This window comes from Vidua macroura, chromosome 4 (assembly GCF_024509145.1).
Source record: "Vidua macroura isolate BioBank_ID:100142 chromosome 4, ASM2450914v1, whole genome shotgun sequence".
NCBI classification, from domain to species: Eukaryota; Metazoa; Chordata; class Aves; order Passeriformes; family Viduidae; genus Vidua; species Vidua macroura.
In genome coordinates, this window is record NC_071574.1 from 73,027,141 (window position 1) to 73,041,383 (window position 14,243).

General features: G+C 52.6%; 1 protein-coding gene across 2 annotated transcripts in view; it reads right to left on the reverse strand.

Annotated features, from left to right (window-relative positions):
* The window catches only part of EXOC6B (exocyst complex component 6B), a 320,629-nt gene that overhangs the window by 245,081 nt on the left and 61,305 nt on the right, over window positions 1-14,243 (reverse strand). For both annotated transcript variants that reach the window (XM_053974945.1, XM_053974944.1), the window contains exon 6: window positions 13,330-13,534. In XM_053974945.1, coding sequence (XP_053830920.1) covers window positions 13,330-13,534 — 205 coding nt within the window. The remainder of the gene's footprint in view (window positions 1-13,329; window positions 13,535-14,243) is intronic.

A 14,243-nucleotide genomic window follows, 5' to 3' on the forward strand; every position in this document is an offset into this window, starting at 1 on the left:
CATTCCCTGACAATGGAGCCACCATTCCCTGAACCCTGATCGGCTGCGCCTCGGCTGGAACAAGCCCAGCCCTCAGCACGGACCCATCTCCATCTGCTTCCAGCCCCAGGGTGAATTCCCTGGGGATCGGAGCCGTTCCCTTCCCTGGGGATCGCTCCCAGGGCTCGCTGGGAATTCCAGGGCAGCGACGTTCCCAAAAAGGGGATTTTGGCCCTACTGGCACCCTGCTGCACGCGCTCCATCCCTCGCAGGAAGGATCAAGTTTCACCCACCTGGACCTAAAGCCAAAATCTGAGCTGGGGGGCAGTTTGGGGTGGGCGTGGCACACGGAGAATCGGGATTTTGCCACATCCAGCACGTGTTTGGCAGCTCCAGGTGAGGACCTGGAGACTCTGAGCTCCCTGGCACAATCCTCGGCACGGGAATGGGATGGGATTGAAGGTCCCTTCCCACCCAAACCATTCCAACGCCACGTCTGTGGGACACCAGGAATGCTCCCAAAACCTCCTCGGATTCCTCCACATCTCCAGAGTCCCAGGGCAGGAGCAGTGCCCGGCTGGAGAGCACGGAGAGATCAAACCCCTCCCCGTCACCAAAACCACCCGTGGAATTTTTAAGAGGAGAAAGCTGGGAAAACCCAGTCCATTTAAAAGGTTTATGAGCAGCCACATTTTTATTATTTTTATTGAATTTATCATCCCGGGCAGCAGCATCCTGGTGGGAGCCATTCCCAGGGATTTTTGAGTGGATTCCATCACCTCTCCTGGCGGGGCCGTGCTGCCCAGAGCCCTGAGCTCCTCCACGCCAAATCAGGCACAAATTGAGTTTATTGTGGGGTCAGTCTGAGCTGCCTCAGCCCCAGAGCCACGGGATCCTGGTGCCCCTGGGAGCAACTTCCCAGCCTCCAAAGAGAAACCAGGAGAAGCAAGAGCAGGAAAAATCACAGTGCCCAACCCAAAAATCACAGTCCAGGCAGGATGAAAGGAGGTTCAGGGCTCCTCTTTCCCAGCTGAAATCCCAAAAACACAACTCCTGATGGCTCTAAGGAAGGAGCAAGGACTGCTCCTGCTTCAACTTTGCACTTTCCCTTTGCCTAATTATTCAGTATTAATAATGAATAATTATTCATTCTATCACAGGGGTTGGAAGATGTCCAAGGCCAGGCTGGATTTGCTTTGGAGCACCCTGGGATGTGGAAGTTGTCCCTGCTCACAGCAGAAGGCTGGAACTGGATGATCTTAAAGGCTCCTCCCAACCCAAACCATTCCATGCCTGAATTATTTCCAACATCTCTGCATGTCAAGACTTTCAAAAGGTCTAAAAGGCAACCACACAAAAAGCTGGGCCAGCACATGGTTGCCCTGTAGTTAAACTCTGGATTTTCTGTGCCCAGGGAACGTGGATCCACTGCTGGGATCCCCCAGGCCCCACGGCCCTTCCTCACCCAGATGCTGAAATAAAAAAGGCCATGATTTAGCAGTTTCATTTCTGAGGTCATAAAAGGAATTGAGAGGGATGCCCATTTATTAATAAACTTCCTATGGAGTATAAATTTTCAACGCAGACTTAAAGGCACAGAACTGCTGTTAAATAAACAGTGAAACCTTCCCAGAACGCCAGGAAACGGGGAATAAAAAGCCCTTTTATGACAATAAGCACGTTTGCACTGCAGTTCTGTGATGTGGGAGGGAGCAGAGGGAAAGCACGAGGAAGGGCAGGAGCTGCTGAGATCTGCACAAAGCCCTCAGCACCTCCCCAGATGTGTCCTGCACTCCCAGACGTTCCCGGTTGATTTTCCCCATCCACGGCGCCGAGGGAATCACATTTAACCTCAAGCTCCTGGCCTGACACTTCACTCCAGGAGCCACTTCAAAAACCCTCCCCAGCTCTCAGGTCACTCCCATCTCCTCCTGCTCCTTCCTCCTGTAGCTCCCAGCCCATCCCAAGACATCCCTGGTACCGCTGGGGGTCCCGGAGCGCGAGCAGGGGGCGGCACAGGGGTGACAGAGCCCACGAAACGCCACCTCCTCCCGCCTCTGGGATTTCTCACACCTCATCTCCAGAGCCCAGGGAGTGAAGAAAACCCAGAAGTCCCGAATTTCAAAGGTTGGGCTTGATGCTCTTGGAGGCCTTTCCGGGCCTGGATGGATCCGGGGGGCGGTGACGGGAGCGGAGGCTCCGGCTCGGGGGAAGACGCTCGGGGAGGTTTTGTCTCAAAAAGCTTCCAGATCAAACACCAGTGGCAAGCCATGGCTCCCCTGCCCGGAGAGGGCTGCTCAACACTCTTAAAATAACACATTTTGGGGCCAAGGCTTAATGAAAAAAGAGCAGGGGCTTCCAGAGCCGGCTGAGGTTTTCACCCAGAAAAAACAAAACAAAACAAAAAAAACCTCCTCCCCGTTTTCCTCGAGGAGGTCAAGCAGAGGATGCCGAGGGCAGAGCCCGGCAGAATTCCCACTGTCCATCCAGCTCCTCCTTGCCAGGGGGAAGGGGATGCCTGTGAACACCTCCTCAATTCTGACAGTGTTCAAACCAAGGCACTCGGAGCTCTCGCAGCGACACCTCCCCATCCATCGTTTCTCCAGTGGGACACAGCATTCCCTGCGTTCTGGGAGCCTCTTCCCGAAATCCTGCAAGCCCAGCCCGTCCCTTCCCATCTCTCCAGCCCCAAGGATGCATTTCCTCTCCTAAGACTTTAATATCCCAAGCAGACGAGCAGCAGGAGCGAAGATTAAGAAGGTCTCGTTCCTAAATTCGACTGGAAAATCAAATTCCTGCTTCCCAAACCTGCCCAGGAGCAGAAACCCCCATCCCATTATCCCCACCCCGCTGTGGAAATCCTCCCAGCCACCAGAGCGCCCTTTCCAAAGGCTCTCCTGCTGCATCCAGGCCTAGAAAACTCCCATTTTTTAATAACCAGCCTTATTTTGACTTGTTAAGGCAAAGCCCCGGGAAGGGAGCTGGAAGCAGCGGGAAGTTCAGCTCCGGGGGTGCCCCTGGAAGTCCTGGGGCAGGATAAACCCCGGCCCCCGCCGAGCAGGAGCTTCCAGAGGCTCCAGCTGAGCCCAGCCTTGGCACGGGCACAGCACAGATCCCAGCCAGGGCTCTGTGACCTCTGGAAAACACGGGATGCCACCGGAGCGGTGACAGCCAGCACGGGGACGTTCCCTGCCTGGGAAAGGCACCGGGACCCAGCGGAGCCCAGAAGGATTCCAGCTGTGCTGCCCGGCCTCACCCAGAGCCCAGAAGGGCCAGGGATGATCAGGATCATTGGGATGATCGGGAGCACTGGGAACACGACCCAAAGTGACTTTTTGGAATGTTGTTCCGGGCCAGCAAAAGGCCACCAGGCAGTGTCAGGAGTCTGGGAAGTGTCCCTGTGGCCCCTGGAAGGGGGGAAATGTGGCTGTGTTTAAACAGAGCCCAGGGAGGGCCAGGATGTCCCAGGAATGCTGGAACACCTCGTGCCACATGCCAGGGATCCCAGCATTCCCAGGAAACAGCTCCAAGCTCCTCGTGTTCCACAGCCTGGATACAGCCACCTCCAAATGGGATGGGATGGTTTGGGATGGGATGGGATGGGATGGGATGGGATCCCTGCCCAGGGTGGGAGATGTTCCCACTGGAGACCAGGAATCAGCCTCACCTGGAGCTTCGGGATGGGATCAGAGCAGCAGCTCCTGGACGAGGCTGGGAAATCTTCCCACTCTGGGGGCTCTGCTGCCCTTCCCATCCCCTCCTCATCCCCCATCCCCTTCCCCCAGAAGGAGGAGAAGAAGGAGAAGAAGGAGGAGGAGGAGGAGAAGGAGGAGGAGAAGGAGGAGGAGAAGAAGAAGGAGAACAAGGAGGAGAACAAGGAGGAGAACAAGGAGGAGGACAAAGGAGGAGAACAAGGAGTAGAAGAAGGAGGAGAAGAAGGAGAAGAACAAGGGAGGAGGACAAGGAGGAGAACAAGGAGGATGAGGAGGAGGATGAGGAGGAGGCAAAGGAGGAGAAGAAGGAGGAGAAGAAGGAGGAGAAGAAGGAGGAGAACAAGGAGGAGGACAAGGAGGAGGATGAGGAGGAGGATGAGGAGGAGGATGAGGAGGAGGGCAAGGAGGAGGACAAGGAGGAGAACAAGGAGGAGGACAAGGAGCAGAAGAAGGAGGAGAACAAGGAGAAGAACAAGGAGGAGGAGAAGGAGGAGCAGCCTCCACCCTAAAAGCTCCATCTTGCCCTATATCTATTACTGCATTCTAAACCCTTAAACTCTGAGTTTCCCAGCCTGTGATATCACACTCTTCTATCCAAACTCCACCCCACAATCCCAGTTCTGCCATTCCAGTCTGGAAGCTTCTCCACAGCCCCAGGTCAATGCAGAGTTCTCCTGGGGGTCAGCACAGAAAGCCTGGAATCCTCAGGGTTCCAACAATCCCCCATTCCCTCCCCCTGGATCCCACAGCCTCAGGTGCTGCTGAACTCACCCCGGCCTGAAGCTGCCTGGTCATGGAGATCTCCAGGTCCTCCTGGAGCACCCTCTGTGCTCCACAGGAACCCCAGACCTCTCCATGGCCTGTGCAATCCCAGCCTGCCACCATCCCTTTGGAGAAACCCCACAAAGATCCCCAGGCTGAGGCCCAGGGCCAGCACTGGAGTGGCTGCTGCAAAATCCCAGCCTGGGATCCAACCTTGAAACTGCACCCGGGCTTTGCCAAGGAAAAAAGCTCCAGGTGCTGGAGTTTGTCCTGTTTTCTCCGTGGATGTTGGGCAGAGCAGGAGTAAGAGCACCTGAACATGAGCCAGATTTTTTTAAATGCCAATTTTCATTTAATCTTTAAGAAGACGCCGTGGTGGCACATTTTATGATTGAGCCAACGTATCAAAAATGAGTTTAAAATTCAAAACCAGCCGACAGACGCTCAGGACTCCACATGGAACCACTCCCTGGATTCCTGGGAAAAATCCACCTTAAATCCAGTTCACCACCCACGGGAACTTCCATCCTCAACCCAACTATAAACCCAGGGAGCTCAGGGTTCCATGGAAATCCAGACATCCCTAAAATCCTGCAGGACACAGCTGGCTGCTCCAAGCCTGGCTCCAGAGCCATCCCAGCATTTCCAGGGAATGCCAGTGAGCAGCTCCAGGCCGATTAACTGGGGAAAAGAACAAATCAAATCTCTCCCTTCACTGCCCACCCACGAGACCTTTCTCTCCCTAATTCCAGCTGCATTTTCATCCCGAGCTGCTGGAAGTTTCCAGAGTGGGGAAAAGCCACTGGACAGCTGCAGCTCCATGGATCCAGGGATTATTTTATTCTGGAATTTTATTTATATGTTACTCTGGAATCTCTGTAGGCACAAGAGGCCACGTGAGACACGTGCAGGAGGCACTTGGGATGACCCACACGTGGCTCCCTGCAGGGCTGGGGTGGGAGGTCAGGAAAGGGATCCAAACCTGGATCTGCATCCCAGATTTCCCACGTGGATCTCTGTCTGTGGAGCTGCTGCTCACCCATGCTCTGAGGAGCCTCCTCCTCCTCTCCAGCTGATGGCTGGTGCTGCATTCCCACCTAAACCCCGGCAGCTCCTCGGTGTCCACGTCAGATTTTGTCATCCAGAGCAGCTCTGGCTGCCCCTGGATCCCTGGAATGTCCAAGGCCAGGCTGGACACTGGGGCTTGGAGCAGCCTGGGACAGTGGGAGGTGTCCCTGCCCATGGAATGGGGTGGCACTGGATCATTTCTAAGGTTCCCTTCCAGCCCAAACATTCCATGATTCCATTATTCCCTTTTTCCCTTATTTCTGCCCTTTCTCATGGGACTTTTTGGAATTCCTGTTCCTTCCCAGCCACAGGGACCAAGGAAGGATCTTCCCAAAGAATTCAGCAGACTTTCCAGCAGACTCTCCCAATTTTTCCCTCTAAGTCCCTTTTATTTTTCATTTGAATGTCAGATTTAACATCCTGAACTCAGAGTTCCAGGTTTTCCACTGTGTTCCCCAAATCCTTCATTCCCACACAAACATTCCCATGGCTTTTGACCAACCAAAATGTGTTCCTTGGGGAGATAATCCCAGAATCCTAAAGGCTGGAAAACACATAAGGAACACCACTGGTCATCCAGATTTGCTGTGGCTGCCCCTGGATCCCTGGCAGTGCCCAAGGCCAGGTTGGATCCACCTGGGACAGTGGGAGGTGTCCCTGCCCATGGATGGGGTGGAATGGGATCATCTTTAAGGTCCTTCCCAATCCATTCACATTCCAGAGGAATTTTGGCTGCCAAGGAGGGAACATGAACTGACCCAGCCTCAGGGGACACAAACACCCCCAGCTGCTGGCACGAGGATGAAACATCACCTTCCACCCAGCACAGCTGGAATTCCAACTCCTCCTGCTGGACCAAACTCTTCCTGGATCGACCTGTCCCAATCCATCCTGGATCAATGGTCCCAACTCCCCCTGGATCCAGCCTGTCCCAATTCATCCTGGATCAACCTGTCCCAATTCATCCTGGATCAACCTATTCCAATTCCTTCTGGATCAACCTGTCCCAAATAATCCTGGATCAATGGTCCCAACTCCCCCTGGATCCAGCCTGTCCCAATTCATCCTGGATCAACATGTCCAAATTCATCCTGGATCAACCTGTCCAAATTCGTCCTGGATCAACCTATTCCAAGTCCTCGTGGACCAACCAGTCCCAACTCTCCCTGGATCCAGCCTGTCCTAATTAATCCTGGATCAACCTGTCCAAATTCATCCTGGATCAACCTATTCCATGTCCTTCTGGATCAACCTGTCCCAAATAATCCTGGATCAACCAGTCCCGACTCCCCCTGGATCCAACCTGTCCAAATTCATCCTGGATTAACCTGTCCCAATTAATCCTGGACCCAACCTGTCCAAATTCATCCTGGATCAACCTATTCCAATTCATCCTGGATTAATCTGTCCCAATTCATCCTGGATCAACCTATTCCAATTCATCCTGGATTAATCTGTCCCAATTCATCCTGGATCAACCTATTCCAAGTCCTTGTGGACCAACCAGTCCCAACTCCCCCTGGATCCAGCCTGTCCTAATTAATCCTGGATCAACCTGTCCCAATTCCTTCTGGATCAACCTGTCCCAATTAATCCTGGACCCAGCCTGTCCTAATTAATCCTGGATCAACCTGTCCCAATTCATCCTGGACCCAGCCTGTCCCAATTAATCCTGGATCAACCTGTCCCAATTAATCCTGGATCAGCCTGTCCCAACTCCCCCTGTCCAAACCGAAATCCCCACCTATCCAAGCCCAGCTCTGCTGCTGCATCCCGGTGATTCCCATAAATAAACTCCTGCTTTTCCTGCCCTCTGGAAGGGCAGCACTGACACTTTTGGCTGTCCCCAGCACGGGATCCGTGGCTGGCTTTTGGCTGGGTTGTTTTTGGCCCCTCACTCGCAGCAGCTCCATCCCCCAGTGGCCTCCTCCACACGCCCGGCACATTCCAGCCTGGAGTGGGATAATAAAGGCCGGCCCGGATATCAGCACGTGTTAATGGGATGTAATTCAGGCCTGGAGCTCAGAGCCCTGTAAAAAAAAACCCCACCAAAACCCAAACACACACGCAGGTTCACAGGGCCAAAGTCCAAGCGGAGTTCAAGTGTGCGCAGCTCCCTTCATCCGCTCCAGGCCCCGGAATTAACAACGAGATTTGGAATCCCCCCCGGAATTCAGGTAATAAAACTCAGACTGGGATAAAACCCAGGAGGGAAGGAGGGCAGGGAGAGCTGTGTGAGACGCCGGGAGTGCCTCCCTGAGTCTGTCCCAGGAGGGGCTGGGAGCTCCCCCGACGCCGATCCCGGGAGCGCGGCCACGGCTGCGAGCGCTGCCGGCCAGATCCTCCCGATTATCACAAAATGAAATTTCAGCCCTTGTCAGCGGCAGCCTCGCGTTTGGGATGTCACAAAAACCCCATTTCCTCTCCCATTGTAGCGAGGCCTCCCCCGTTCCCGCTGGTGAAATCAAACAATTTTAAAGGAATTTATATGATCCTAATTTAAACCGAACGCACGGGAGCTGCCAATCGCGGCTCCCCGACTCGCCAGGCCTCCCGCCAGCTCCGCTCCTTTCCAGAGCTCTGAGGGAAAACACCCAGCCATCCATACTGGTGATACTGGGAGGGACAGCCTGCCCCCGGTGATCCCCATGCTGGGAGCTCCAGCTGCTCCTCCTGCCCCATCCATGGAGCTCTGGGATGGACACGGCACCGTGCTCCGACTCCAGATCGCTTTTCCGAGGGGAAGGGGCACAGGGAGATCCCTCCCCAAAGCACAGGCTCCAACCTGGAGATAAATCTGTTCCCACAAACCATTCCAGAGTCTGCTCCCAGAAAACAGCGGGAAGCTGGGATTTGGAGAAGCTGGAGGATGCAAAATTCCCTCTGTCATCCAGAGGAAAATGGAAGACAAGGGGCTCCAGGAGAGCTGGAGAGGGACTGGGGACAAGGGACAGAGGGACAGGAGCCAGGGAATGGCTCCCACTGGGAAAGGGGAGATTGGGCTGGGATCTTTTGAAGGAATTCCTGTCTGGGAGGGTGGGGAGGGGCTGGGCTGGAATTCCCAGATTTGCTGTGGCTGCCCCTGGATCCCTGGCAGTGCCCAAGGCCAGGTTGGACACTGGGGCTGGATCCACCTGGGACAGTGGGAGGTGTCCCTGCCATGGATGGGGTGGGAATGGGATGATCCTCAAGGTCCCTTCCACCACAACCCATTCCATGAAAACCACGCACGAGCTGCTCCCCAGCTCTGTCCCCCACAGGATGAAGAAGCCACTTCCCCCCTGTTATTTCCAGGGAATTTTTCATGGCCCCTCATTCCAGGCTGCTCCCATCCCTGAATTTGAGCAGGGCAGGAGCAGCCAACCCCCACCACCCCCAGGGCCTGGACAGGCTCTCCAGCTGGGAATACTGGGGGGAGGAGGAGGAGGAGGAGGAGGAGGAGGAGGAGGAGGAGGAGGAGGAGGAAGGGCTGGAATTAGTGAGGAAAACACCAGGAGAATCCACAGGATTCCCTCGAGTGCAAGATGGAGAAGTGCTTTGGTTTTGTATAGGAGACATTTATGGAAGTGATGTAAAGCTTTTAGGGAAGTGCTCTGAAGGTTTTGCTCTAATTTTTTATTACTTTTTCTTTTAGTTCCTGTTAATAAATTTTTCTTTATGCCCTTTAAAGATTTTAAACCTACTTCACTTTTCTCCTAATCCTACCTCACAGCAAAAAACAAGCACACCAATAATTAACCAACACTAATCCCACCACACTCATTAGTACATTAACCAAAAATCTCAAAATCAGCAAAATTCCAGATTAACAAACCAAAACCACGACAAGAAGGAACAGAACCACAGGAGCAGGAGGGATGGGAAGAGCAGTGCTGTGGATTGGAAACAAAATCATAGAAGTTTCTCCAACCAGAAGAGCAAAAAAGGTGCTGAAACGATGGAAATTTCTTTACATTTTTCACCTAAAACCCACATCCCTCCTCATCCATCAGCACAGAGCCAGGAGATTGGAATCCTCTCCCAGAAACCTGAACATGGAACTGGAAACTACCAGACAACACCTCCACCCTGTGATGTCCCTAAAATTGACAAATATCCTTCAGGGGATAAAAAAGATTAAATAATTCCATAAAGTGCTCACTGCATTAATTGGACACCAAAAAGAAATGGAATTCTGTTCCTTCCCAGGAAGGATCTTCCCAAAGCTCTGCCTCCACAAGGAACTAAAGGAGATTTTTTATTGGGAATTCTGCTCTAGGAATTGCTGCCTCCAGCACCTGGAGCCCTCCCAGACATCAGCCCCGTGCACAGCTGGATGCACATCTGGATCAGGAAGGGTTTCTGCACCTTCAGGAAGTTTAATCTGAATAAAAATTTTGTTTTTTGATTCTCAGGTGCCAACTGGCCCCTCCCCACAGCTCCATTCCATAAGGGAATGCTGGGTTTCCTTTCCCAAAAAAAACCAGGAAAGGGCTGGGAAGATAAAAAGGCACTGAAATACAGTGCCTTTTAATTTAATTAATTAGTTTAATTAATTCATAATTTTAATTGAATTAATTCATAAACTCCTCAAGTCAGGCTGTTTCAGAGAAAGGCTGGGGTTTGTAAGACACAAAATTGAATTTGTCCCTGCCCACAAACACAACAGCAAAATCCCACCAGCTCCTGGAGAATTCCAGCCAAATCCCTCCCGTAATTCAGCATTCCCAGGCATCCATCACCACCAGGGAAGGATCTCAGTGCCCCTGGCAGGAACAGCTCCCTGCCCCTGCTCCTGAATTCCAGCAAAGCTCCTGAGGAGCAGCTCCAGAGCCTCTCCCAGCTCTGCTCCCCGGCTGGGATGAGGTGAAATCCAATTATTCAGTGGGAGTGGGAAAGGCAATTCCTGACTTAAGGCACACCCAGGGAGGTTCAGCTCATCAGCTCATCCAGACACAACCACCAGGAAAGGCAAGGGAGGCACCAGCCAGGTTTGGGCAGGATTTAAAATCAGTTTAGGACGCAAAATTAATGGAATTGCAGTGCACAAACTCTTTGCTTTTTTATCCCAAAACTGGGGAATCAACCCAATGGCTCCAGGTCTCCCAGTAGCACCAATTCCCTGTGCAGGGAAGTGGAAAATACGAGTGGGAAATGGAGTTATGGGGAGTTGTGATGCCTCAGGTTTGAGCTTTTCTATTTTTCACACTCTGTGCTGCTTTAGTGTGTGGGTCTGGGTTTCATATTATGGGATGCTGAGCTCTCTGCACAGAGCAGGGAGACAAAACAATTCCTGCTCCAGCTGGGCACCAAGGACAAATGATCCAAAGCTCAGGCCCAGGAGCACAAACAGCGTGGGCTGGAGAGAGAAAAACAAGCAGGATGGGAGTGCCTGGGCTAAAGCTGGAATGGGACAATGAACTGCAAGGTGCAAATGGAGCAGAGCTGATCCCAGTGAGAGCCCCCGGGAGCGCTCGTGCATTTTGGGACCATTTGGGTTCCTCTTGGGTTCATTTTGTGCCATTTTGGTTCATCCTGGGTTCATTTTGTGCCATTTTGGTTCATCTTGGGTTCATTTTGTGCCATTTTGGTTCCTCTTGGGTTCATTTTGTGCCATTTTGGTTCATCCTGGGTTCATTTTGTGCCATTTTGGTTCCTCTTGGGTGCAGCCCTGGCTGGGCTCTGGTGCTGCCCAAGGTGGATCCATGAGGAGATCCTTTAATAAATCCCTGCTTTATTCCTTAGCCCTGTCCAGCCTCTGCTCTAGGGCAGCCTCACAAGGCATCAGTTCCACGCCCAACTGCACCTCCCAGATTTCACGAAACCACAGAAAATTCCAGCTGGGAGAAGCCAAGGGCACAACGGCTCCTCACTTCTCAACAGCCAGGATAAAACTCTGGGATAAAACCCAGCATAAAACTCCAGGAGCAATCAGGGAAGGAACAACCATTCCTCACCCAGCAACAGAATCCCAAACTCAACCCACAGCCCTGGCTGGGAGAAGCAGAACTTCCACACAACGAGCGAAGCTCCGACCTCTTCCCAAAAAACGGGCGATTCCCACCAAACGGCCCCAAATCCCACTGGTTTCATGGTGGTTTTGATTCCCACCAAACGGCCCCAAATCCCAGCGGTTTCATGGTGGTCTCTCCAATCTCAATTCCCACCAAACAGCCCCAAATCCCACCTGTTTCATGGCCATCTCTCCAATCTTGATTCCCACCAAACAGCCCCAAATCCCACCGGTTTCACGGCGGTCTCAATTCCCATCACACAGCCCCAAATCCCAGCGGTTTCATGGTGGTCTCTCCAATCTTGATTCCCACCAAACGGCCCCAAATCCCACTGGTTTCATGGCAGTCTCAATTCCCATCACACAGCCCCAAATCCCAGCGGTTTCATGGTGGTCTCTCCAATCTTGATTCCCACCAAACGGCCCCAAATCCCACTGGTTTCATGGCAGTCTCAATTCCCATCACACAGCCCCAAATCCCAGCAGTTTCATGGCAGTCTCAATTCCCACCAAACACAGCCCCAAATCCCAGCAGTTTCATGGCAGTCTCAATTCCCAACAAACAGCCCCAAATCCCAGCAGTTTCACGGCGGTCTCGATTCCCATCACACACCCCCAAATCCCAGCGGTTTCATGGTGGTCTCTCCAATCTTGATTCCCACCAAACAGCCCCAAATCCCACTGGTTTCATGGCAGTCTCAATTCCCATCACACAGCCCCAAATCCCACCGGTTTCATGGTGGTCTCTCCAACCTTGATTCCCACCAAACAACCCCAAATCCCACCTGTTTCATGGCAGTCTCAATTCCCACCAAACAGCCTCAAATCCCAGCAGTTTCATGGAGGTCTCAATTCCCACCAAACAGCCCCAAATCCCACCTGTTTCATGGCCATTTCTCCAATCTTGATTCCCACCAAACAGCCCCAAATCCCAGCAGTTTCATGGTGGTCTCGATTCCCACCAAACAGCCCCAAATCCCAGTGGTTTCACAGCAGTCTCAATTCCCACCAAACAGCCCCAAATCCCAGTGGTTTCACAGCAGTCTCAATTCCCACCAAACAGCCCCAAATCCCAGCAGTTTCACGGCGGTCTCAATTCCCATCACACAGCCCCAAATCCCACCGGTTTCATGGTGGTCTCTCCAATCTTGATTCCCACCAAACAGCCCCAAATCCCACTGGTTTCATGGCAGTCTCAATTCCCACCACACAGCCCCAAATCCCAGCGGTTTCATGGTGGTCTCTCCAACCTTGATTCCCACCAAACAACCCCAAATCCCACCGGTTTCATGTCAGTCTCAATTCCCACCAAACAACCCCAAATCCCACCGGTTTCATGGCAGTCTCAATTCCCACCAAACAGCCCCAAATCCCAGCAGTTTCATGTCAGTCTCAATTCCCACCAAACAACCCCAAATCCCACCGGTTTCATGGCGGTCTCTCCAACCTTGATTCCCACCAAACAACCCCAAATCCCACCTGTTTCATGGCAGTCTCTCCAACCTTGATTCCCACCAAACAACCCCAAATCCCACCTGTTTCATGGCCATCTCTCTAATCTTGATTCCCACCAAACAACGCCAAATCCCACCTGTTTCATGGCCATCTCTCCAACCTTGATTCCCACCAAACAGCCCCAAATCCCAGCAGTTTCACGGAGGTCTCAATTCCCACCAAACAACCCCAAATCCCAGTGGTTTCACAGCAGTCTCAATTCCCATCACACAGCCCCAAATCCCAGTGGTTTCATGGCAGTCCCAAATCCCACCAAACAGCCCCAAATCCCAGTGGTTTCATGGCGGTCCCAAATCCCACCTGTTTCATGGCGGTCTCTCCGATCTTGTCCGAGTGCTTGCGGATGCTCTCCAGGAAGTCCTTGAGGTCGGACATGGAGAGCTCCTTGATCTCCTCGCGCAGCCGCGGGATGTTGTCCACCATCACCTTGCAGAAGCGGTAGTGGCTCACCTGGGGCAGGAAGGTGTGCTCCAGGTGCTCCAGGGTCTTCAGGGCCGGGTAGTGCCTGGGGGAGCAGGGAAATATCGTGAATGCAGGGGAAACCAGAGGGAAGAAATGCTGATGTGTGACCCCAGTTCAGGAGGCTGCATGATTTCTTTATTATAACTATGCTGTAATCCATTAATATAGTATTTAAAGGAGATACTAAAACTACAAACCTACTTCTCTAACTACCAAATCTAACTCACTACAGCTCGTGACCCACTGAGAGTGCAGCCACAGGTGGGTTGGGTTGGCCACCAGCCCCAAACAATCCTCACCAGAATCCAACCAAGCAATCCCCCCAGGGAAACAATTCTCCAAGCACATTCCACATGGGAAAAACAAGGAGCAGGAACAGAAATTGTTTTCTCTTTCTTCACTCTGTGCTGCTCTATGAAAAATCCTGAGAGAGGGAAGAATGTGCCTGCCACAGGAAAGGTCAGGAGCAGCCTGGTGGAACCCCGGTCTGGTGGTTTTGTGCTGGAACCCGGGGCACAGGGAATATTTCTCTGCCTGTCCTGAGATCCCCAGGAGAACACTGTGTGGAAACCCAGGGCACTGGGAATATTCCTCTGTCTGCTCTGGGGTGTCCTGACCCTCGGGGGAGCACTGACTCTGACCCTCAGTCATGGAGAAAACTTCCAAAGCCTCAAGGTAAACCAGAAACCACAAAAGCGTGAAATGGATTGTAGAGATTGTAGAAAGTAGTGCAGTATGTCACATGGGTGAGA